This window comes from Antennarius striatus, chromosome 5 (assembly GCF_040054535.1).
Source record: "Antennarius striatus isolate MH-2024 chromosome 5, ASM4005453v1, whole genome shotgun sequence".
NCBI lineage: Eukaryota > Metazoa > Chordata > Actinopteri > Lophiiformes > Antennariidae > Antennarius > Antennarius striatus.
The window spans coordinates 17,447,154-17,471,135 of NC_090780.1; the positions used below are offsets into that span (position 1 = coordinate 17,447,154).

Here is a 23,982-nt window from a genome sequence, read left to right on the forward strand (position 1 = left end):
ACAAGACACACTAAAATATTTTGACCTGTGCTGCCCCCTATTGGACGCTGCAACTACATCTTCAAAGTATGTTTCTAATACAGTAAACCCTATAAGAGCAAAGTTAGTCGAGAAACCCAACAGAAATATGAAGACAGATATAAGACACGTGTGTGTTTTACTATCATTTTATTATAGCTGATTAATAAAAAGAAAGAAAAACAATATTTTAGATTCCCCATTTTATGATTTGTTAGTGTTCACAAATATATTACGATATCTTACAATACTTTTAAGGCAATTCCGGCTTTCAACTGAACTCTTTATCTGGATCTTAGCTCCATATAAAAAAATCTGCGTACAAATATTTTTCTGATATTTTAAAAAAGTACACTTTGCCATGTCAAGGCAACCAAACGGATATGACTTAAGAAATTAGGTTTATTTATTATTTTTGTTGAAAAAAACCCTCTAAAAATATGTAAATTTGATAAAGAATGCATTTCTGATATCATTTGGAGGATAAGAACTTTTCCACTTCAGTTGCACGCACTTTAAACAGCAGCTGGAAAAAGTGACTGTTCAAGATGAGCAGGTCATGTCACCGATCCTGAGACACACAGCGAAAACCAAGATTGGAGGCGGAACTGTCTGGGGTGTTCTGGCTCCGGGCTGCACATCTGTATCTGTAACAATAAGACTGGAGAAGGGGGGAAGAAAAATAAAATATATTCAGAATTAGAAACTCCTTCCCTCTCTACTGCTGAGAAATCACACAGAGACTTCTTTATTTGTGATTGTTTTTGTTCCCTGTTGGGTTAAGTTTTCATTCACCCTGCACTGAGTCTGTTTGTGTACATCCGTCAAGCATGTCTGATTGATGTCCTCTCCTCCCTCACATGGTTTATTCACATGAAAACAAGCAGAACTCTGTGCTTGGGACTTTTTTTTTGCATGCAATTAGTTACATTTCCATGGCAACCAAAGTGGGTGTCAAGCTAAATAGAACGTTACCAGTGGGAGGCTCAAATGGATTTGCAGAAAACATACATGGCACAACTTCTCTTTTTTGTCCAAAACAAAAATCCAGAATAAGAAAAGCCAGTGAACAAGAATCTCTTAACTTAAGAGCCTTAACTTCATAGTCAAGGAGAAAAATGAAAAAGAGCGCGAATGCATTTTCCCTTTTTAATAATCATTTGGAGAGTAATAAGGTGCCCCCTGCTCCTTTTAGAATGCTGATGTCACAGCTGTTGTCTGGATTCAGTAGTTGCCATAAAACTGTTTTGCACTGCGAGCAATAACTTTTCTTTTCACAGTCGCACAGCACAAAGGCCTCACTGCCCACAGAATATCAGGCATCTTATTTAACTCTAACGCTCAATGAGCACAAATAACACAGAAGTGAGGCGATCATCTCTATTACCTTGTGGCACATGTACGACCCTCCCTTCTTCACCTTGTCTGTTCCTGATGGAGGGCCGGTCTGAATGAGGCAAAACAATCAGAGAGCAAAGTAATAAAAGAACCTGTGGAACTTCAAAGCACATACCGGTAATATGTTCTTACTGGGTTCTGCTGCTTGTCTGTGGTGTGATGCACAGTCCACCAATCTGAGGTCCATTCCCACACATTCCCCGCCATGTCATACAGACCGAACCCATTGGAAGGAAAGGACTTCACCTGCATGCAGTGAGGAGAAACATGCCCCGTTAATATGAGCCCATGAGGATGACCTGCATGACAGCTCGGAGAATTTGGTAGAACTTTGGTTGGGAGTGCCAATGTGTGTTTACTGGTACACTTTTTTTTCTACTGCACAATGTCCTAAGATGTTATAAACGCCTTTGTCTAATTATCATTATCATAGGCAAAGTTTTTTTTTCCTTCAGCAGCTTCTACCCTAAAAAATGTGACTGCTTACATTCATGACTGACAGCTTTTACACTATCCCTTTAGAGATTTGATTAATATTTTAAATAGTTTTTCATGCGATCTCTGAAATCTGTGGGCTGCTAGTGTGACGTTATTAATTTCTGAAATGAGTTCTTATCTCCAGCACCATTAATTTCCTGTAGTCTATAAGCCGAGGCTCAGACATAACTTTTTTAAATACAGTTTTGTCTCCCTACCTTTAAATATGATGGATTTTTAATACACCCAAATATGACTCATCCCCATCTTTCCCTTTCCTTCTTACCGGTGAGGTTGTAATGTATCCGTCTTCTGCAGAGTTATGGTTGGGGAAATCCCCTTGCCAAAGGTTGGCATAGTGTTGTCCTTTAGGGTTCAGTTTGTTTCCCCAGGGGTAAAGCCTACAAGCAGGGGCAGTATGTCAGGAAACTAACATAGGATATGTCAGATGAAGGTCTCTGACACGTAAAGAGTAAATATCACACCTGTCTTTAAGGCCGGCCCTGCAGGCATACTCCCACTCAGCCTCTGTAGGAAGTCTCTTATGGAAGAAGGAGCAGTAAGCAACAGCGTCTGACCAGGACACATGAAGAACAGGATGGTCTGGCCTGGGAAAAAAATAAAAAAATACTGAGCTTGTACTTCATTATATTGCTTTAGCCAACGGATGTAACCAGAAAATTAATTAGGAAAAATATATAAACGACATGCTTCCTTATCCATAACTGAGATAACTGAGAACCTACATAGACAATGTTTCCTTATCATTTAGAAGAATCTGGTGTTTTTGATTTAGCGCTTCTCTCCAATCTAGCTGAACAACAACAGTATGAAGTCTTTGAGTGACAAACAATTGCAGATCCATTTGCTTTCTGCAAATTCTGTGAATCCGCTACCAGTCGAATCAGTTTAATGGCCGGTGTGAAGAGAATATTGCTTTAAGGCAAATTTTAAGATGCACTAAATGTTTTATATACTTCCCTTTAATACTAATTAATATTTTGGAATGTGAAGAGTTTTTATACTTGACTGTGATGTCGGAGTCTGGACCATACGGGTGTCTCCAGTTGGCCCCTTTGACTGGCAGCCACCAGGGGGCAGCAGCAACCTGACATTGACATCAATGGGGAAAAAGGTCAAATATTGTGCTTCTTTCGCAATCGTCATCACATAACACTTCTGGTTCACAATTCAAAGACGTTAAGGATGATTCCAGTATTTTCCGTAATGCTATGACTGCACAGCACCTTCTCAGCCACATGATCAGGCTGCACATGACAGCTGAGATGAAGCAGTAAATTCCCTGCTGTCTGGCTTTCGTCTATGAGAGGCCTGCTGTGATCAGAGCTCTTAGAGCCAATCTGTGAACAGTGGTGTGTGTCTTCATGTCTAACGAAAGCTAAAAATATGTACGACTGCTACTTTGAAGATTTCCGGACAAAGGCTTAGTTCTCATATAATAACCTGGAGATGCTTTGTTTTAGTGTCTAATCTACCATCAAGCCAAATGACAACAGCATTATAAAACCAGGAAAATACAGTATACTGTATATACAGTACAGTTTATATTTTCCCTCGCTGTCTGCATGGTGTAAATTTGCCTGAACTCTTCCTAGAGCACACGTGTTAAACTCAAGGCCCGAAGGCCAAATGTGGCCCGCCACATCATTCTAGGTGGCCCGCGAGATCATAAAAGGTCAGGGTGTCTAAAAATGAATAGCTCAAAAGTATGCTTTGACCAAAACTACATTTCCCACAATGCAGTCATTTTAATTTAAGATTTAAATGAAGTGGGTGTCATAACGTGACAAAGGATTTACGTTATAACACAGCAACAAGCAAACATATTTATTCTGTGCAACTGTAATGTTTTAACTTGAATAAGTAATAAATTCAGAATTATTTAAAATTAAGGAGAAGTTACATTTATATTACATTGAGTTACATTTAGTTAAATTTATGTTACATCTGGCCCTTTCAGGACAGCCATTATGCTAATGTGGCCCTTGGTGAAAATGAGTTTGACACCCCTGTCCTAGAGGAATCCAAAACCAACAATGTCTCATGCGGGTGTAAGCACAAAACTAAGTGAGCTGCAGGTAAAATAACTGCTGAACTTTCTCCACTTACTGCTTGGGTGATTTGGGCTTTGACATTCTCGCTCAAAGTTCCCTCAAATACAAAAGAGTCTCCAAATTTCTCCGCCTAAGACCAGGAGGAAACAAAAACCCCACTGTTAGGAAAGGATGATGCTGAACAAACACAATATTCAAAGAAACCACTACCAGAGAGCCACACCTCAGTAACGTATCCTGTGACATTGACGAAGCTCTGGAACTGCTGGTTGGTGACTTCTTGGATATCCATGTAGAATGAATCCACTCGCACCAGCCTCTGGGGGCCCTCGCCGTCTGCAGGGATAGCTGGGTCATCTGTTCCCATCAAGAACTCTCCTCCAGAGATCAGCACCATCTGTACCTGCAAAATAAACATAAATGAAATACATTTATTACAGATATAAAGGTTATCAATTATCAGGCTGATATATACTATATAAAATAGTAAACTAGGAGATAAAACAGATATAATATTCACGGCTCTGAACCCGTGTGAGTTGCTGAACTGCAGTCTAAAACTTGTGTTTACCGGGAAGTTGTCCATGTATTTGATGAAGGGCTCTTCAGTGGGGAGTGTGGACACTACATCAGAAAGCTCTCAAGCTGGACTTCAAATGAAAACATCAACGCACTCACAGACCATTATGATTAAACTAATCTTTTCAGGAACTCGGATCATCCTTTCCTCAAAGTTTGACATATAATTCAGGCTTGGTGAAGCCCGATCAGTACATCTTCTGTTCTGGATGTTTCAGATGAAGTTTATTTAAGGTGGATGAAGTCTCGGGATTCTCATTTCTGGTGGATGAACTGTGGATTCAAATCAAACCCGTCTCCTCACCTGCTTTAGAACTTCCTCCTCATGTCCAGGAACCTCTGGCGGCCTCCCATTGACAGCCTCTGAGTATTTGTCAGCCGGTTCTGATGGAGCCGTCCGGTCCTCCGGAGCAGCGGCTCGGTTCAGGGACCCACAGCCGCAGCTCGCCGCTCCTTGCGGGCCGTCAGGTTCTGCCTGAGCCCCGCAGGAATCCTGAACGCAACACGCATGGCTTACGCAACAAAAAACAACAAACAAAGCACATCCACGCACCATCGCTTTGTCAGGTCCCGTTCATGTTTGTCGACAGTCACTTCCGCAAAGTCACGTGGTCAGTCAGCTGACTCGCGCTGAAGTGTAACTCTTTCCTCCCCGGAGTGAACAGTTGTTTTTGTTTAGAAACGGGACTTACTGTGAAATAGCGTCTTGTTTGGATGCAACATAAACTAGTAACGTAGTTGAAAACACAATTATACGAACAAAAAAACACACACACTGGAAACATTTTCGGTCTCATCACCAAAAAAAAAAAAAAAAAATTACATAAATAAATAAATAAATCAGGGTTTCTCGCTGAAGGCGATGCTACAACTTGGGTTGTCCTTGGAGATGGGATGTGGCCACATGGACATCATTTCCCAGCTATCAACACCGCGGCCGCTTGAAGACGAGAGGAGCAGAAGAAGTGGCACCAAGCCAGTCGAGTCAGCCAACCAGGGAGCCGCCTGCCGCAGTTAACACGGTCCCGGACGCCGACGGAGCTGTCAAACACACCGGATTACAGGCGCGGACGTCTCGGTCTCGCTTTTCGGCCACGGTGGACCAGAGAGGAGGGACAATCATGTCTTAGTCGACCCGGAGGAAGCTGAACACCTCGAGTTTTTTTTTTTTTTTTTTTTTTAACGACCAGCAGAGGTAAAGTTGAGCGCACAACTTGCACAATTCATCTCCTCTTTTCCAAGCCAATCTCTGTCAGCGGGGGGAAAGAAAGTTCATCTCTCCTCTCCTTAAAAGGTTAAATTGTTCACACTTCATGACTAGTGGCTGTAATGTGTTTACAATAACAAAAAAAGAAAAGAAAAAAGAAACCCCTCCATCAACTAGAGAGTCTGACTCCTATTGAATTTCGGATTGCCGTGAAACTGATTGCAGACCCAGAATAAATGATATCCTTCAAAGTTGAACGCGTCCACTCGTGTTCCGTCTTAGTTCCCAAATCAACACGCCGTTACGCGTTTATTACTGGTTAAATAAGAACCCACTGTTCCTGATTCGTTTTATGGAGCAAAATGTGCCGATTACTCTAAACGGACCTGAGGTGGATCACCAGCCTCAGAAGCTGCGCTCACCTGTCGCAGGTGCACAAACTTTTCCCGCAGCCGCAGCTCCTCATCATTCACCGCCTGAGCCGCAAACAATCAGGGTACAATAACGCGTTTCCCTGCTGCCTCTAGGCAAATGCTTGCAGCCATGCAGGTCTTCTGGAGGGGAAACCCTCTCCTTGAAGCATTACACAGATTTATACAAGGATTGCTCCAAGATATGTTTGTCAGTCTCGCAGGATATATCTAAAAATTTGTCAATATCTTGTCAAATACATGGAAAAAAAAATTCAGAGCACGTTGATATAATTGATTTTTTTTTTTTTGTTGTTGCATGATTTTGTAGCTTCTGTGTTGACATGACCCTATCTATAAGTGAGAGACATTACATTACAGATAATAATAACTTCCTCCGTAGGTGATAATATCATAAACTGTGGATTTTGACTCCTCTCTTTTGCTGCAGGTGTTCACCGTGTGACAAGCATGTCTGATAAGATGTCCAGTTTCCTGCATATTGGGGACATCTGCTCCCTCTACGCCGAGGGATCCACCAACGGTTTCATCAGCACCCTGGGGTACATCATCTCACTGGCTGATCTTTATTTGTGTGTGGGCCCACTTCACACTGTACTGCTGCAAGCTGGGCAGTATTTACAGGGAAGGAAGTTGCACCAGCAATGAAAAGTGTTAACCTTTTTTTTTTAATTTAGATTTTCAACTTCTGGTGCCGAATCCTTCTGATTCTGTTGTCGTGTGTAAATTTGTTTGCATGCATCACTTCCCATCTGTTAGTGACAGAATAACATTAATAAATTGGATGCAATTTTCCCATTATTTTCCTGTAGAACAGAGCTGTCTTATAAAGTGGTGCTTTGACCATTACTGATCCACTGGGAGAATGGGGAAATAAGGGGTGTGGGGCAGGGTGGTGCATGAGCTGTTAATGATAAAGTGTGTGTGGTTGTGAGAATGTAGCAGGAGTGTGTATGGAGGGCAGAGTGTGAGGAAAACAAGGAGGTGGTGCTCTGATCGACACTCAGTGCTGGTGATACAACTGTGTTTACAAACCACTCGTTCGCCCACATAGCCAAAGCCAGAGACAGCATCCCTGATTAGATGTTGGAAACTATGACATGATCACAAGAAGGTGTTTGGTGTATTGTGTAGCATCAATTATGCTGTCAGAGTGTGATCAGCGTCCACAACCTCCCCTTCCTGCTGAAAAATGGAAAGACCTACAACAAAGACTGAATCCCCCTGAAGACGTTGTGGCATTTCTCGAGTTCCAGTGCCTCCCACACACACACACGCACGCACGCACGCATGCACACACGCACGCACACACACACACACACACACACACACACACACACACACACACACACACACACACACTTGATCTCTCACAGACACATACAAGTGCACATATTTTACAAAACTGTCACGACAGTTTGGGCTGGAATCCGCCTTCTGCGTAGATACCTACCAACTCAGCAGGATCCTGCAGATCCTGTAGATTCTACACCACCTCCCCCAGTGAGAAACCATCCTCCCCAGAGCAGTATTCTCATTCCTCATTTGGTAACTGGAGACAGGTCTCTGTGAGCAGGTTAAAGGTAAAAAGACTGTTTTGTGTCGTTCAGCAGGGTCTGTCCTGTTTTTCCACAGGTGTAACTCTTGAAAGCGTGTCAATGACTAACTGCCCCAATGGGGATCATTATGTGTTCCAGCATCACATGCAGAGGATCGCTGCATAATATCTTTTAGTATTCTCAATTTTTATCAAAGTCGGCTTCCTCTTGCCTGGAGGTGAACCGACCAATGGGGTAATCAGGTCTGTTTGGACAACTGCAGACATTCTCCAGGAAAAGGCCTGAAATGGATGTGGGATTTGGCTCGTGGCCAGACGAGTGTTATTCCAAACCAGTAAATGCTAAATTTGTCACCAGAAATTCCAGTCTGCCCACACGTCATCTCATCCACTTTTTTTTTTTTGTTTCGTTTTGTCTGAAGGACAGACCAGCAGAGTCATGAACATGTGGTGGCTTTTACTTCTTTATTTTTGTGAATGCTTTGTTTTGACCACTGCACTAACACACACCCAAACCGCTCGACACACAAACCCAAGGGGATCACAGCCATGCTGCGGCAAACAGTAGCTGTCTGAAATGACATCTCCATAAACGACTGATTCTCAACTGCACTTCTAAGAATGCTGTCTGAGTTGATTTGTTTGATTTTCAAAAGAGTCATTGATACCCGTTTTGCATTTAGTGCAGACGTGCCTGATGTTTTTCTACACCCAGCTTTTGTTAATAATAGCTTTTGTTTCATGTAATTACAAATAATTTTTTGGGATAATTTATTTCTGAAAGTAATATAATTTATTTATAATTATCCTCTTTTCATTCATTCACTTTTATTAGTGGAGTCTTCTCATTTTTTTTGTGTTATAAATCAGTCGCTCTACGTATGGCACAAAAACTGCTAAATATTTTAACATCTTTTGAGGGGATATTTTTGTCCAACCAAACTACCAATCAAATATATTTAAATTTTAAAATGTTTGAAGCACAAACTATTCAACTTCAAGCTAAAAAAAAACCCTAAAAAATTATTGTGTCTTAGTCAATATTGATATGACATTTCAGCTATAGAAATAACTTTAATAGATTTCCACAACGGGCCGAACAAAATATGAAGCTATCTATGTAACTGTTGTGTGTCTACGTCCACAGCTTGGTGGACGACCGCTGTGTCGTGCAGCCCGATGCCGGAGACCTCAACAATCCTCCGAAGAAGTTCAGAGGTAGGTGGCCCAGAACCCTGACATCATCCTGCTAACTGCTGGCTGTTTATACTGGGGGGCTTTGCTTGAGAGACGCCGCTGAATGTGTTTTGCTGTGTTTCGTTGGTGACAGCTGTAGTGTCTCTCCCCGCTGGACTTCAAACTGGGTTGCCTTCCACACACGTTTGTGTGTCCGTGCATGTGTTTGTAGCTGTGTGTGTAGCTGTGTGGGCTCACTCACACACCTCATCTGTTGAAGTAGAGGCGGCTGGACTGAATCAGCTCTGATGTCGATTCTGATGCGGAAAACAATTCGCTGGAAATGATGTTTTTCCAAACAAAAGGCCTTGAGATGGCTTTTTTTTTTTTTTTTGGGTGAAGCCCGCTAATATTAGCTTACATACAGGAAGTTGAACTCATGACCTTTGGTTCTCAGGCTTGTGAATTTGCATCTCTGGGGAGGAGTCTGCCTCTATGTTGTGTGGAAAACATGAATATATTTAAGGCTTGTGTGTGTATCTTTGAGGCTTGCGTATAACAACAAAAAAAAACATCCTGTCTTGGTCAATACTGGATAAATATAAGATTTTGAACATTGGTTAATGAATTAGAAGTTACCTACCAAAGTAGCATTTACAATCAAAGTTTTTTTTTTCTTTTTACACTCCACTCTGTTACTTGATTTCAGAGAATGAGCACTCCACATTCACTGCTCACACTTGGTATTCAAATGAGGATATCTGTCGTTTCAAGAGTGTAAAGAAGATTGTGCTGTATTTTGGAAAGTAGAAAACTTTCATGTGAACAGTGAGACGGCTCATCTCTGGTCTTCGGTGTCCCAGGAGAAGGTTATCTCCTAGGAGACAGTCGTCGCCACCATGATGAACACAAACCGGGGGCTGATACCTTACTCCTCGCAGTGATATGAGAGAATTTGTGTTTCGTGTGTGTGTTGCAACAACTGTGAGGTTTATTCCAAAGATTTAAGAACGAGGGACAAATACATTCCTCAGCCTCCATCCACCCATTCTACTATGTTCATTGTGAAGTCCTGCTGTGCAGGAGCATCCCTGGTAGCTGAATTGGACTCTTTGTTACAATGTGTGTTTATACACTACAGGACAAGAGAGTTTAAATCTAATCTAATCGTTTGTACAACTATTTCTGGCAGTAAATGTGGTTGTAGTGACAGAGCTGCCTGTTGGCTCACTTCTACAGGAAGGCTTTCACTAATCACTTTGCCTCAGTTAATCTACATCCTCACACACTTAGGTTTCCCTTCGATTTACTTATAAAACTCATCACCAGGAGGACACAGCCCAGAAACAAGAGTTTAGCTCTACATGTGAACCCTTGCAGGACACTGGGGGGAAATATTGCACAATATTTCAGATGTGTGTTGGAATCTTTGGCCTGTCTTTTATTCAAAATCTGTGTGTGATTAAAAGCACACATGGGATAACTTAAATTGTGTTTATAGCTGGACATTCAAGGATTTTTTTGCTATTGTGTTTGAGACTTTACTGCTTGCATGTAAGCAATGAGATAAAGTGGCGTTTTGTAACTCCTTCACGGCATCAGCTGTTCATGACCCGAAGAGGCTCTCGTGTCACTTTGAGTGAAACAGATGATGGTGCCCTACTGCACACATGGACGTTTGAAGACGAGCAGAGCAGTTAATTAATTTCCGATTTTAGACACAAAAATCACTTTCTCACTGTTCAGCATGCGGGAATTGTGTGAACTTTGTTTGTGAAGGAACTTCATTAGTTTAACAGAAAAAAAATCTTTGATAAGCTGTTGAGTTTATCTTTGGATTTTGAAAGAGGAAGTGCTGAACGAGAAGTGGAGCTTTATTTTATTTTTTTTTACATTAGATGATATGTCATTTAAGATATCTGTAAAGATATCTTCATTCGGTGTGTAATGAACATTAATGCATTATGGTCAATGTAAGCTGGAACGTTTGGTGTGTGGCCTGTATGGGAGGTCAGGATAGAGGCTGGAGCCTTTTTCTCTGAAGCCACGCTGCTGTAGGGTGGAAGAATGTAGGCTTTTGCTTTGTGTTGTATAAAATTTTGAACACAAGGTTCAGCAGTGCATATTTTAAATTGTGTCCCCACTACTTTTGGTATTAGGGTTGTATGCTGAACCCTTTGACAATTGAGGAAGTAAAGTTAAAATGCTGATACGACAGGTGGAACTATCTACCTACTGAAATCAGCTGTTAGTCTGAAGATGTAGTAAATACGTAGGAGAGGAACATGCTCAACATGCTGATGCTCATGACCGCTGATATATTGAGCCTCTGAGTGTAGATCACAGAGCTAAACGTGTCACCGACATGGACGATTCCACAGTTTCAGTGTAAAGAGTTGCTTCAAAAGAAATCCTCCCTGGTGCCAACAGAAAAGTAGAGATGGAGGAATCGTCGATCAATAGCTTAGGTGTGCAAAAACTTAGTTTCATAGGTCTTCAATCACAACCAAAGTTATGACCCTTGATTCATACTTTGCAAGATCTGCAGAAAATACAAGAATGAACTTCTGTAATGATTAACTGTTATTTACAGACTTCCTTCACCATGTAGGTATGAGCACTACTGCAGTGTACAACACAGTATGACTCAACACATCAATGCTGAAGCTGAGTATTAATATTAGCCTTAGCTGTAAAGCAGAACTGACATTTATTTTGCGTGTGTGTGTGTGTGGTGTGTGTGTGCCAATCAGAGGCCGAATAAGATGGGTCATATCGTTGCCATAGTAGCATTCCCAAATACACTCTGCTTAGGTGTGCAACCTTCGAGTGCCTTATAGTTCATAGGTGTTTTGTCCTTTAACAAAAGCATACCATCGTGTGTCACTGAATATGAATGATTATGTTCTCTTGTTTTTTTCCTGATTGATAATCATAAAACGGGGGTAATTAGATAGAATAAATTTTGCTGCTTTAGTTGCGGGGTCATTGTGTTCATTCATAGTCACAACATACAAGGATGTATGAATTGAATAAAGCCATCCAGCAACTAAAAATTTGTGTTCACCAAACTGTAATGTTAAGATTTTAATGTCAGAAAGATGATGCTGCATCTGATTCCATAGATTTTAGATTTGACATGTGGCAGCCTCTCCTTCTGCTGTGAATGTTTGTAGGTATGGATGAATTCTGGCTTGTTTTGTGAAGCGTTTTAAGTTGAGACTGGAATAATGTATAAATACATTCCATTTACTATTTACGGTTTCAGGAACTTTGTGTCCCTCTCTCCATTATTTTAAATTTTTCATAATTCTGCTCTGGCTGAACTTTTTCTAATGAACTGTAAAACATTTTGTATGGCACACTCAAAAATCAAGCATCTTGACTTTGCTTATTGAACACAGCAATATTTTGTGACTTTTGAGTATATACGAAAATCCTTTATAGATTGTTCCCCCTCAAGTCTGAAGATATTCCATCTCGATGTCAGTGGTTTTTTCTTCAGGAAACCAAAAAAAAAAAATTGAGAAAAGTCAGCTGAGTTTTCTGACTCACTCCTGAAGCCAGATGAGAAATTACTTGCTTCATGACTTTGAAATTTGCAACAATAGCCGTCATGTCCTGCAAAAACTAGTAAAACCAAACAAAAAACAGGTTTTTCTTTGCTCTAACGTCTACAAACACACTACGGCGTGTCTGCTCACATATTTGTTTCTTCTTAATTGAGTCATTTGGGTGTCTTCTGCAGAGTAAACATAATTCAGGCTCCTCACGTTTTTGAGAGACACAACTGTGTAGAGATAATCCTCCTAAATGGTGTCATGATGGCGACTGGCCAGAGGAGTACAATGACATGGCCTTAGGTTGGTAGAGGTATGCTCGTCATTTCCTCCTGATGTAAAGTATACCATCATCCAAACATCTTGCGCATGCATACCAGCATACATTCCGAACAGAGCGCACTGACCAACAGCTGGGACAAAGTTTGCTGGAGGGTAATGAGATGAGACAAAGTCTGCCCTAACTTTTGGTAAATCAGAGTTTTCTAAGAATTGGCTGGCAAAGGCTTGGAAGCGATAAAAAGTGTTGCCTGTTTTTGCTAAGCCAGGAGTGTGTGAAGACCATTATAGTGTCCTTTATAAATTCCCAACTCTGGGCTTGTCATTCTTCTACCACTTTTCCCATCTCATTTGAGAGATCCTATCTTATAATTTTTCTACTATCTTTGGCGTGAAAGATTTAGACCTCATCAACAAAACCAACTTTAGAGCAATACCTTCTTGCCCTCAGTATTTGTTGTGAAGTCAAACTGCTTTAGCAGCTGGAGACTCACTGCAGACTAGTTGGGTGGTTTGTCTGAGATAAACACCAGAAGGGGGTCTGTGTTAAGTCTATTCCTTCCCCAATAACCACATATACTGCTTTACTGTAACAATAGAGGAGAGGATTACAGATAGACAAAGCTGTAATTGAAAGACCTTGGGATCTGCTTCCTCAATTTATAATAAAATGCCTCCAATTAGATAACAAGCTTTGAAGAAAATGGTCTTTTAAACAAGCCACATCAATGAGGACATTATTGATTTACAGCATAGACGATTTATGATGCAATTTATGTCTTTTGGGGCCTCATCAGAAGAGCATCTCAAGTGTCCTACTGAGTTACAAGCAGGCCATCTCGCCTTGTATTTGTAATGTGAGCGAGTCAATGTTTCTGTCTCACATGATGTGCGGATGATGAAATGATGTGAAAAAATGAGTTAGTGTTATTTAATCTGCATAAATCTATCACTATTAAAATTCCATCAATTCATCCCATGTCAATCATCCAACCCACCCATATTATCCACTCCATCCACCCCATCTCAATCATACATCCCATCTATCCCATCTTAGCTCCTTTCACTTTGCGCCTCCTTCCAGCAGAACACAAAGCTTTTCCAGACTTTATGAGGTATGTAATCCCTACAGCAAATTCTGGGGCAATCCAGAGGATTCCTCCCAGTTGGATTTGCCTGGAATGCATCCAAAGGGAGGGGCCCACAAAGCATCCTAAAGAGATTCCTGAACCACTCCGACTGGCTACTTTTAACGTGAAGCAGCAGCAGCTTTATTGTGTGCTCCATCTGAACGACCAAATCCCAGCCACTCTATGCAGGATGTTGCAGCCGCTTGTCAACTGAGCATCGCAAATTATCATCCACATCGTCACACATTTGTATATTGGACTGAAAACTGGTGGTAAAGTGCTGTGGCAGGACTGCTCTCCAACAACGTCTTTGTCAAATGATAAGTCTTGTGTTGACTTCACATCTTCTCAGTAGTTTTTATAGTTGCCATGGCCACAGACATCTTCCTCTTGAAATGTATCTGAGTGCTGGAATTTTATAAGCTTTTTGTTGTACTGTGCATGTCACAGGGGCTGGTGTTGGGGATATCTGAGTCATCTGTGGCCCATGTGCAAAACCACTGAAAGCAGTGTTGTACATAAACATTTTCTAGATTATTTAAAGCGTCCATGTTATATGCATTTGCGTAATTACCCAGTTTAGGTCACTACTTGTACTTCATGACTGTTGGTGGAATGCAGATGGACTGGCAAATCGAGAGCTTTGCGTTCTGGCCCAGTTGTGTCTTCACCATAAACATCCATTTGAGCCTCTACTTCCTGAAAGTTGACCTGGTCAAACTCCACCTGTCCAGTTGATGAAAACTTGAATAATTGCCTGACTGATTATGTCACAAGGGCTGGTGTTGGGGATATATCTGAGTCATTTTTTAAATAAACAAATGAAAAAGGTTAATTGTAGGTTTTTGACTCAGGTTATTTAATTACAAAGATGTTCTGTTTCCAACACATTGAACGGCTGTAATCACAGGCAGGTGTAGATCCTGTCCAGGAGTCTTATGTATAGTTTCTTATTTTTTAATATGGTCTATCAATGCTGTTCCAGACATGAAATACTTAACTTGCAGTTTGCTTAAATGCCTGCAGACTTGTCCCCCAGGACTTTATTGATTGATTGATTTGGTTGATTTCACAAAAGAATGAGAGTAAATTTGACGTGTTAATCTTCATTTGAATTTTAGCTTGCATGCCTGTTGATGCATTTCCTGTTGTCATCTTACCTACATGTCTGAATGGGCATTTATTTCATGTGCAGCACCAAAAAGCCAAAAAGGATCTTCTTTCTTCCCTCTCTGCGCTCCCTCTGTGTCACATTCTCACTCTCTTCCTGTCTTCCTCGTTTCTCTTTCACTTCCTTTCTTTGTTGTTTTAAGTGTAATTTTAGGACAAACTAAAGTAAACCATATCTGATGAGGGGTCTGAGGAAGAGGAAGATTTGCGAGATAGAGACCATTAACTCTGAGGGATAGAGTGGTGTGTGAAATGGTTAGAGGAATTTAGACAGGGGAAGGAGGGATGGTAGAGAATCAACCGGAGGGGGAGTTGGGGAGGTGTGTTCATGGGTGTTGTGGGGGGTGGTAGGGAGTCCCCACCCTCCTCTCTCTCCCTCTGTCGTCCCACTCCCCTTCTCTTGGCTGGCCTTATTTGGTCATGTTGCTGCTGCTAAAACAGGAGAGAGAAGGGAGAGAGAATGGGGGAAAGGATGTACAAATAGTTCTTTCTGCCCCTCTTTTTGCCCTCCCAGAATGGAGCGCTTCGATCTGTATGAGCGGTGAAGTCAGAGGAAAGTCAGGACTCACACGAAGGAGTTCCTGATGACCAGAAAAGTTTTAACTCGGGGGGTGGGGGGTGGGGGATTAAATGTTCAAATACAGTCGATGTTGTCTCCTATAGGTGCCGATCTACACCTTCAACCGTGGCATCTGTTACAGTTATCGTGCCGCTATGAACAGAGGAGGAACTGTTTTGTTCAAACTGTGTCCACATGTAAATCAATGGACGTCCTGCTGGTTTGTCCAGTATCTGTGAAAATAACCATCAGACTCGATCTGCTGACAGCAGCACTACTGTCTCTCTGTTGCTGCTGTTGCCAAACCATCACCGACCACAGTTTACACAAACATGCATTATTATGTGTTACTTACCCCGTTTAACATTTAACCACGTTGTATAATTGTGTAACCTGTTTGATCACATGCACAAACACACCAACACACACCACATCCCTTCCTGTCTCCCATTCGTCCCTCTCGGGAGTAAAGCACTTTGATCTCCATGGGGTTTGGTCATTAGGTTTTTGATCTTACTAATGAGAAGTCAAACCTGTTATTTGTGTCTTTAGAAAACTCCTTTTGGTTGTACCTATTGATTTATGTCCTGCCAGCCTTTAATTTGAATGCAACAACATTTCCCTTACTTTCACATCTTTTCATACAAGCTCATGTTCTACACTTAGCTATAAACTGTGATAACTTCATAGTCTTTCTGTCTGTATTTAATACAGTATGTGTTTTTCTACTCAGACTGTCTGTTCAGACTGTGTCCTATGAACCGCTACTCAGCCCAGAAGCAATTCTGGAAAGCAGCGAAGCCTGGAGGGAACACAGACACGGTGCTCCTCAACAAGCTCCATGTAAGCAAACTGACGACAAGCTCGCTCCCTGCTGTCACCGCAGGCCAGCAGGCTTCACGTAAACCTGTCCTCACTGCCTCACAGGCTTAAGAACAGAACATAGGGTGGTAGAGATGGGTGAGATTCAAAGCAAAAATACATAGTAAATAAAAAGTTTCCTTCATGCAAGTGTGTATTTTCAGAGGTAGTCCTTTTATAGACATCTAAAGCCATTCACTCCTATTTTTCTGCCTTCCTTGCTCTCTTTTCCATTTTTCCGCTGCTTTACAATACCATTTAAAGCAATCTACTATCATGTGCACTGGGAGATTGCAATCTTTCCTGCATTTCCATGGAGATATGAGCCAGGGTTTTAAATTAAAACCTCTCTCTTAAAGCATTTATGTCAGGTAAAAAGTTTGCCAGTAACATGCTTTCTTTGACAGTTCACGTATCAGATTACCTCTAAGCAGAGAAGTGGGTAAAGCTGAGCGATGATTTAACATCTTCATTTTTGACTACACATCTCTTTCTCTCTCGATCTTTTCTCACAGCATGCAGCTGACTTGGAAAAGAAGCAAAATGACTCTGAAAACAAAAAGCTGCTCGGAACAGTGATTCAATACGGGAACGTCATTCAGGTTTGTTTCTGTGATGCTATAGAGCTCTTTACAGCACAGCAACCAGACACGAGAACAATGTCTTCCTGTAATTACATTAGTCAAAAATGTTCTTGCACTAAAACATGCAATTTGGACACAATGGGAATTTTATATTTATAGTTTTACAAATTCATCTACAACACAGTTCAAACAGTGAAGCTTCCCTGTCCTTTAGATTTGTTGTACATGAACTGAAATATTTTAAGATTTCTTTGTTTTGATTTAGATAATTATGGCTGACAGCTTATGGAGATGGAAAATCTGGTATTATAATATTAGACCGTTTCATAACACCGATTAAGAACAGGATTTATAACACAGAAAAGTCAAACTTTTGAAAACACATGTTCGTCCGTGCTTTTAAGACTTGGTCGGGCCTCCTTGTGAATGAATTACTGGGTGAATGCGGCGCGGCCTGGAGGCGATCAGCTTGTCGCTTTGGAAGCCCAGGTTGCTGTATTGTGGGCCAGTCGAGCCCAGTAACTCCAGCAGGTCAGAAAACCAGTTTTGAGTAGTTTTAAAGCTGACATGGACCCCAAACCATCGCAGATGGTGGAAACTTCAGTCTGGACTCTAAGCAGCTTGGATTCTGTGCCACCCCTCCTCCTGACTCTGGGATGTTGACTTCCAAATGGAATGCAAAATTCATGGCTTTTTTGCACCTGCACATATATGAGAATCACAAACCCATTCTATTCATACATAAGAAGTACTAATAATGACAGTCATTGTGTATTTATTTCATCCTAACTCAACTTTATTTTATTTTGTTCTCTCCTTCCACCTCCTTGTATGTACATAGGCTCCGTGTTTGTTGCCCCCTGTTGTTAGCTATGTGTCTTTTTCTATTCCATTTATCTGAACATTTTTCTTGGACGTGTGTGTGACAAGAAAAACTCGACTAGAATCACATTATGACTTTGTACAGCTGCTTCATTGACCAAACATACTTTCGATCGTGATTCCAAACTAGTTATTTAGTTGGACAAAGTTTTAACGAAGGTTTCAGTTTAATTCTGCCCTCAGTCAAGGTGTTTTAATCAACATCTCATGAAATGAGCCTTAGCTCCAGTGCATGTTGAATGTGCCCCTAAATCTACCCTCAGACAAAAATGTATTGCATAAATTGCATATTCTAGCGTTATAAAGTTACAGTAAATTTTGGCACAGACAGAACTGAAATTAATCAGACTGAAACTTCCTGCAGCCATGGAGACGCCACGTGTTTATGTGATATGAATAAACTTTAATCCATCCAAAACAGAAAACACTGGAGGCAAAATCATCAATTAATTTCATGACACACAGGCGCAAGTTTAAAATAAACCACAAATTATCGAGAAACAGTCACATTTTTTGATTAAAGAGGTACAGCGGCGACTATATTTCTTTATGCTGTTTCTATGCAGCTCCTCCACCTGAAGAGCAACAAATACCTGACAGTGAACAAGCGCTTGCCGGCTCTGTTAGAAAAGAACGCCATGAGGGTGATGTTGGACACTGCTGGAAATGAGGGCTCCTGGTTCTACATCCAGCCCTTCTACAAACTGCGCTCCATCGGCGACAGCGTGAGTCATTGTGTGTTCGCCTTAGTCGGTGTGGTGCACTGCAGGAAAACAAATAACTGAATCACGTCAGAGATGTTATGCCGTTTACATGTTCAAACATTAACTGCAGTGGAAAATAGGTGAGCGTAAGGAAAGACTGAATAAAGGTGAGAAGTGCATCTTTCTAATCCTCAATGTGAGGCATCCATGTGACTGCATATGCGCCTTGGTGGACCTGTGCCAGGTGTTTACCTGGTCACAAAGCTCCCGTTGGCACCGGCCAACTGCCCGCAGCAGGAAATAATGGCAGTGATAACAGCATGAACTGAGGTTCTTTACTTCTAGATCCTCTTAAAGAATGCATGGCACCAGGCTAAGATGGGAGCCTCACATAGAAGGAGTAAATTGGAGTCATTCCATATCTGGAGGAGAACAGAGATTAGTTGATACTGACACACTACGTACAATGTATGTAATGAGTTGCTCTGGAATCATTGTGCGTCCAATGACTTATTTAGCTAAATAGAGGTAATCTAAAACCTTACATGAAGCTCTTAAATAAAAATACATTGCAAATTAATTTTTTCCAGATAGATAGATATACTTTATTTATCCCAAACTGGGAAAGTTAAAAAACAATTTGCGCTGGCCGGGAAGAGAGAGAAGATCCTCTGGAGTTTTGAGTACATCACAAAATTTTAAATGCATAATGTTCCTTTATTTAATTTCCCATCGGTGTATTTTATTGTGATTGTTCTGTGCGTGATTGCAGGTAGTGATCGGGGACAAAGTGGTGCTAAATCCAGTGAACGCTGGTCAGCCGCTCCACGCCAGCACACACCAGCTTGTGGATAATCCAGGATGCAATGAGGTTTGAAGGAGTCACTGATCTCATCTTCACTCCTCAGATATTCCTGTGCAATTGCCCTCTCGGTGTAATCCAATTATGTTTGATTTTTTTCTGCTTGATATGAGACATTTCAGAATTGTCATCCTGGCAATCCTGAAGTTTTCAGTTTGCACAGTTTTAGAGGCTAGGCTACGGCTAAAACCGCATCTGGATTGGTGTTTCTCTCGTGTAAGCATAGACTGCTGAAGTTAAACATTACATTTGCTTTTCCATCACAGTACCGTAAAGTTGTCTTAATTAAACAAACTAGGTTTGGACAATTTTGTATAATGAATGTTCATGCTATATCTATACAGCCTGAAGGACTTGCATACTTCAGGCCGTATAGATATAGCATGTCAAGAAGCAACCTAACCACCCCTTTTATCCCGTGCTGCTCCTGCCGGTGGTTTCCAGCTTCATCATGCTGATTCTTTGTACTTCAGGTGAACTCGGTCAACTGCAACACCAGCTGGAAGATCGTCTTGTTTATGAAATGGGGCGACAACCAAGAGATCATCCTAAAAGGGGTTTGTGTCACAGTTACCATCAGAAAAACAGAAACACTTCAGTGAAACGTTGTATGGCAGAGCAGATAGTTCTAGTTTCAAAATTTCTAGAATAGGATGGAATGTTCCATTTCTGGTTAAATAAGAAAATGTAGCGCTGTACAATGGAATGTTTGACTTCATGATGGAGTGTTCTACCACAAAGCATGAGCTTGTGGTTTCTGCAGCGGTATAGACGGCTAGTTCATCAGTGTTAGATACTCAAAAGCTTGATTTACTTAACACTAAATATATTTAAAGGTATTTATGATGTCCAGCCAGAGCTGCGATCTAAATCAAATAAAATAGTGGGAGCATATTAATATTAAATACACATAATTATGGGTCATACTATAGTTGTATGAATGAAAGGGGTCTTCTGTGTTTTGTAAATATCGGAGTACTACTGATTACATCATGTGGAAAGTGAAACATAAAACAAATATATGTCAAATTTAGCTGATTTTTATGTTGAAGATGAATACTTTGACAGAGTCCTCCTCCCTCCAGGGCGACGTAGTGCGGTTGTTCCATGCGGAACAGGAGAAATTCCTCACATGTGATGATCACCGAAAAAAACAGTATGTTTTTCTACGCACCACTGGACGGCAGTCGGCTACTTCTGCCACCAGCAGCAAGGCCTTATGGGAGATAGAGGTGAGAAAGAACGTGTATAGAGCTGGTTCTTCTTACTGTGGTACTGCTTGTTCACAATGGTTGGCGTGAAGGTGACTTAAAGGAAGCCTTTTTTAAAGAAGCTGTTGATTTGCTTTAATACCTGTTGTATATATCTTTTATGTTGGTGTGGTTTCAGGTTGTTCAACACGATCCATGTCGAGGTGGAGCCGGCTACTGGAACAGTTTGTTCAGGTTCAAGCACCTGGCCACTGGACACTACCTGGCTGCAGAGGTCAGAGGATTACACACGCTACATCCCCTCTGTAGCAGCAGGCTGAACAGTGACATTATTTACTACCTAACTGTATTCCTGCAGGTGAATCCAGAATACGAAGATGAGTGCCTGGAGTCCCGCCCCTCAGTACGTGAGCCCCACCCACTCAGTGTTGTTTATCAGTCAGAAGTAAAATGTTTTTTTTTGACAAAAATTTCTCGATTTACTTTTGGGTTTCCACTGTCTTGAAATTGTGTTACACTTAATTCACCAGTAGGTGGCAGACTAATACTTAGAATTCATCTTTCTGGTGTTCTGTTACTGTATCCCTCTAACAAGGGAGCTAATGTAATGTGTTTTCTGGCATTTCTTTGTTCGTCTGTCATGTAGCAGGATTTTTACAAAAATCTATGCATGTATTTTCATTTTTTTCTTGACTTAATATAGTTAATTTATTTTCTTAGATAATATTATGGCTCCAGGAACAATCAAGTGGATTTTTTTAAGGATTCTGTACCATGAGAACATTTGCTCATTTAAAGTTATTGGACTGTAATCAATCATTAATATTAATGACAATACATCCCATAATGCACCAAAGCTTATTTGGTTCGTTGTTGCTTGAAATGTGCTATGCCCATGTGTGTCAAATATGATGCACCTTACTGGGAGCAATCCTCAAGAAAAACACTTAGTCAAATGTAATTTCCTGACTATTGACATAGTAAGGATTCCAGTGTGATTTCATAATCTCAGGGTAGGTTTTTTAAATTCTGAGAATCGCGGCATCTGAGCTGATATGTTGGAGCTTTTGTTGTTAATTTGATTATTTTAATTACTCTCAAATCCTGTGGATGAAGGATCCAAGATAGTTGCTAAATTGTGTCAGATTTTGACATGTTTTCTTAAAAAGTTTAGAAAAGAATTTGTCCTTAATACTTTTCTGGTGACCACTGGTGACAAATTGAATGAAAACTCATTTTTCTCAGGAAAGTCCTCTTTAAAATAAAAGCACATTTGTCTTTCAAAGAAAAGGAGACTTTGAACAATGATTTAATTATGGGCTTCTTGTCACATTCACCATATTGAATCTATGGATAATCCAATACTGTTCAATAAATTATCTACAGCAACAGTTAACCCTTTCACTCGAAATTCCAGGCTGCTATGGTCTTTCCAGGAATGTGGTGGATAATCTCCCATTTTAATGCGTAAAAATTGTCAATCATTTTCTTTTAATCATGTCTTGTTTTCTTGTTTTGTGCAGCTGGAGTTGGAGCAGGAGGCCCTACGGGCCCGTTTGAGAAATATCCAGGACAAAGTCATGTACACCCTCGTCTCTGTGCCTGATGGAAACGACATCTCTTCCATTTTTGAGCTGGATCCTACCACATTAAGGGGGGGGGACTCGCTGGTACCCAGGTGGGAAGACCACAGCGTTAACTTGGGGAAACTTTGTCAGAGCTAAACCGACAAATGATCAGTTTGTGTATTAAATTAACTCATTTCACTGGATAAACAGTCTTTGTCACGACAACAGTTGTAGTTTAATCTACCAGAGTGTGATGGTTGGACCTTAAGCTAAAAGTTTTTAGCTTTTTTTGAAAACACCCCTTGTAAGGTGATCAGTAGAGAGGTGGTAGATGAAAACTCTTGGTATCATTTGAAACTTGGAGTTTTGTGTTCTCCATCTTCTAGATATTTGACCGAAATTCACACCAATCATGACGAGTTAATACCACAAACATCATGTTTTGTCTCTGACATAGATAAAGGATCAGGAGAGCAAATCATAAATTGATGTTTATCACAAAACATTTATCTCCTCTTCAAATGTCAATACTGTGTCTGCTCCCAGGTTTTTATGCTCTTAAACTAAAATGTATTTATAAAAAAAAAAAAAAAATCTAAACGTTTTTCTGCAGGAACTCGTATGTGCGCCTTAGACATCTGTGTACAAACACATGGGTTCACAGCACCAACCAACCTATTGACAAAGAGGAGGAAAAACCAGTCATGCTGCGAGTGAGTGGCACTTAAATTGTACTAGTGTTTGTTCATGTGTCACCAAGAATCTATGGCAGCTTTCATCACTGTGTGATACCAAGGTGAAATTCTGTTTGGGTTCAGAAGATTTAAATGTTGAGAAAGAGGTTGAATATTGTCAGTTTCTACTCTGCACTTTAATTTCATTTGTATTTATTCTGAGGAATGAAATAGCATGGCCCCAAAAGAACCCGAAATACTTGAAATATCCCATTGTTTTAACAAATTAAATTGTTTTTTCTAATCCAAGATTGGAACATCTGCCTTGAAAGAGGATAAAGAGGCTTTTGCTATTGTGCCTGTCTCCCCGGCTGAAGTGAGAGACCTTGATTTTGCTAACGATGCCAGTAAAGTTCTGGCCTCCATCGCTGGAAAGCTGGAGAAAGGCACCATCACGCAGAATGAGAGGAGGTAGGTAACGGCTAGCAGATCCACATTATGAGTTGCTGTCATGACATCTGGTAGCTGCGTGTCATTACTTTTCCTCTTTTACATTTACAATCAGGGCAGTCACCAAGCTTCTGGAGGATCTGGTGTTCTTTGTGGTGGATATTCCCAACAATGGACAGGATGTTCTTGAGATCATGGTCAACAAACCAAACAGGGAACGACAGAAACTCATGAGAGAGCAGAATATCCTCAAGCAGGTAATGAACTTAACAATTTGAGCAAATCCTCATCTCTCCTAACCCTGTTTTATCACACCTCAAAGTATCATGGTTACACACCCTTCACTAGGGCTACAGTTGTCATAATATTATCTGTGTATTCAGATCTTCAAGCTGCTGCAGGCTCCTTTCATGGACAGCGGAGACGGGCCCATGCTGCGACTGGAGGAGCTTGCCGACCAGCGCCATGCTCCCTTCAGACACATCTGTCGACTGTGTTACCGGGTTTTGCGTCACTCTCAGCAAGACTACCGCAAGAATCAGGTACATGCTGTCTGGGCTTTGTGACAT

At 41.0% G+C, this 23,982-nt stretch overlaps 2 protein-coding genes across 4 annotated transcripts in view; one reads left to right on the forward strand and one right to left on the reverse strand.

Moving 5' to 3' along the window:
• Positions 1 to 167: 167 nt before the first annotated feature.
• Positions 168 to 5,373, reverse strand: sumf1 (sulfatase modifying factor 1). The gene is made up of 9 exons (XM_068315381.1): positions 4,852 to 5,373; positions 4,192 to 4,371; positions 4,024 to 4,098; positions 2,919 to 3,001; positions 2,379 to 2,501; positions 2,180 to 2,294; positions 1,549 to 1,662; positions 1,406 to 1,465; positions 168 to 679 (listed from the first exon to the last, which is right to left on the reverse strand). Exons 1-9 carry the CDS (start codon positions 5,101 to 5,103, stop codon positions 581 to 583), a joined length of 1,101 nt encoding a protein of 366 aa, XP_068171482.1. The 5' UTR covers positions 5,104 to 5,373; the 3' UTR covers positions 168 to 580.
• A 1,246-nt stretch (positions 5,374 to 6,619) lies between these two features.
• itpr1a (inositol 1,4,5-trisphosphate receptor, type 1a) overlaps positions 6,620 to 23,982 on the forward strand; it is a 59,173-nt gene continuing 41,810 nt past the window's right edge. For 2 of the 3 annotated variants that reach the window (XM_068314399.1, XM_068314400.1), the window contains exons 1-15: positions 6,620 to 6,727; positions 8,891 to 8,961; positions 16,351 to 16,460; positions 16,994 to 17,080; positions 18,511 to 18,669; positions 19,421 to 19,519; positions 19,984 to 20,067; positions 20,596 to 20,742; positions 20,900 to 20,995; positions 21,080 to 21,124; positions 22,245 to 22,399; positions 22,903 to 23,002; positions 23,274 to 23,434; positions 23,529 to 23,670; positions 23,797 to 23,955. In XM_068314399.1, the coding sequence (XP_068170500.1) occupies positions 6,636 to 6,727; positions 8,891 to 8,961; positions 16,351 to 16,460; positions 16,994 to 17,080; positions 18,511 to 18,669; positions 19,421 to 19,519; positions 19,984 to 20,067; positions 20,596 to 20,742; positions 20,900 to 20,995; positions 21,080 to 21,124; positions 22,245 to 22,399; positions 22,903 to 23,002; positions 23,274 to 23,434; positions 23,529 to 23,670; positions 23,797 to 23,955 (1,707 nt within the window). In that variant the 5' untranslated portion in view covers positions 6,620 to 6,635. Of the gene's footprint in view, positions 6,728 to 8,890; positions 8,962 to 16,350; positions 16,461 to 16,993; positions 17,081 to 18,510; positions 18,670 to 19,420; positions 19,520 to 19,983; positions 20,068 to 20,595; positions 20,743 to 20,783; positions 20,814 to 20,899; positions 20,996 to 21,079; positions 21,125 to 22,244; positions 22,400 to 22,902; positions 23,003 to 23,273; positions 23,435 to 23,528; positions 23,671 to 23,796; positions 23,956 to 23,982 lie in introns of those variants that run through there. The other variant, XM_068314401.1, reaches the window with a different exon arrangement.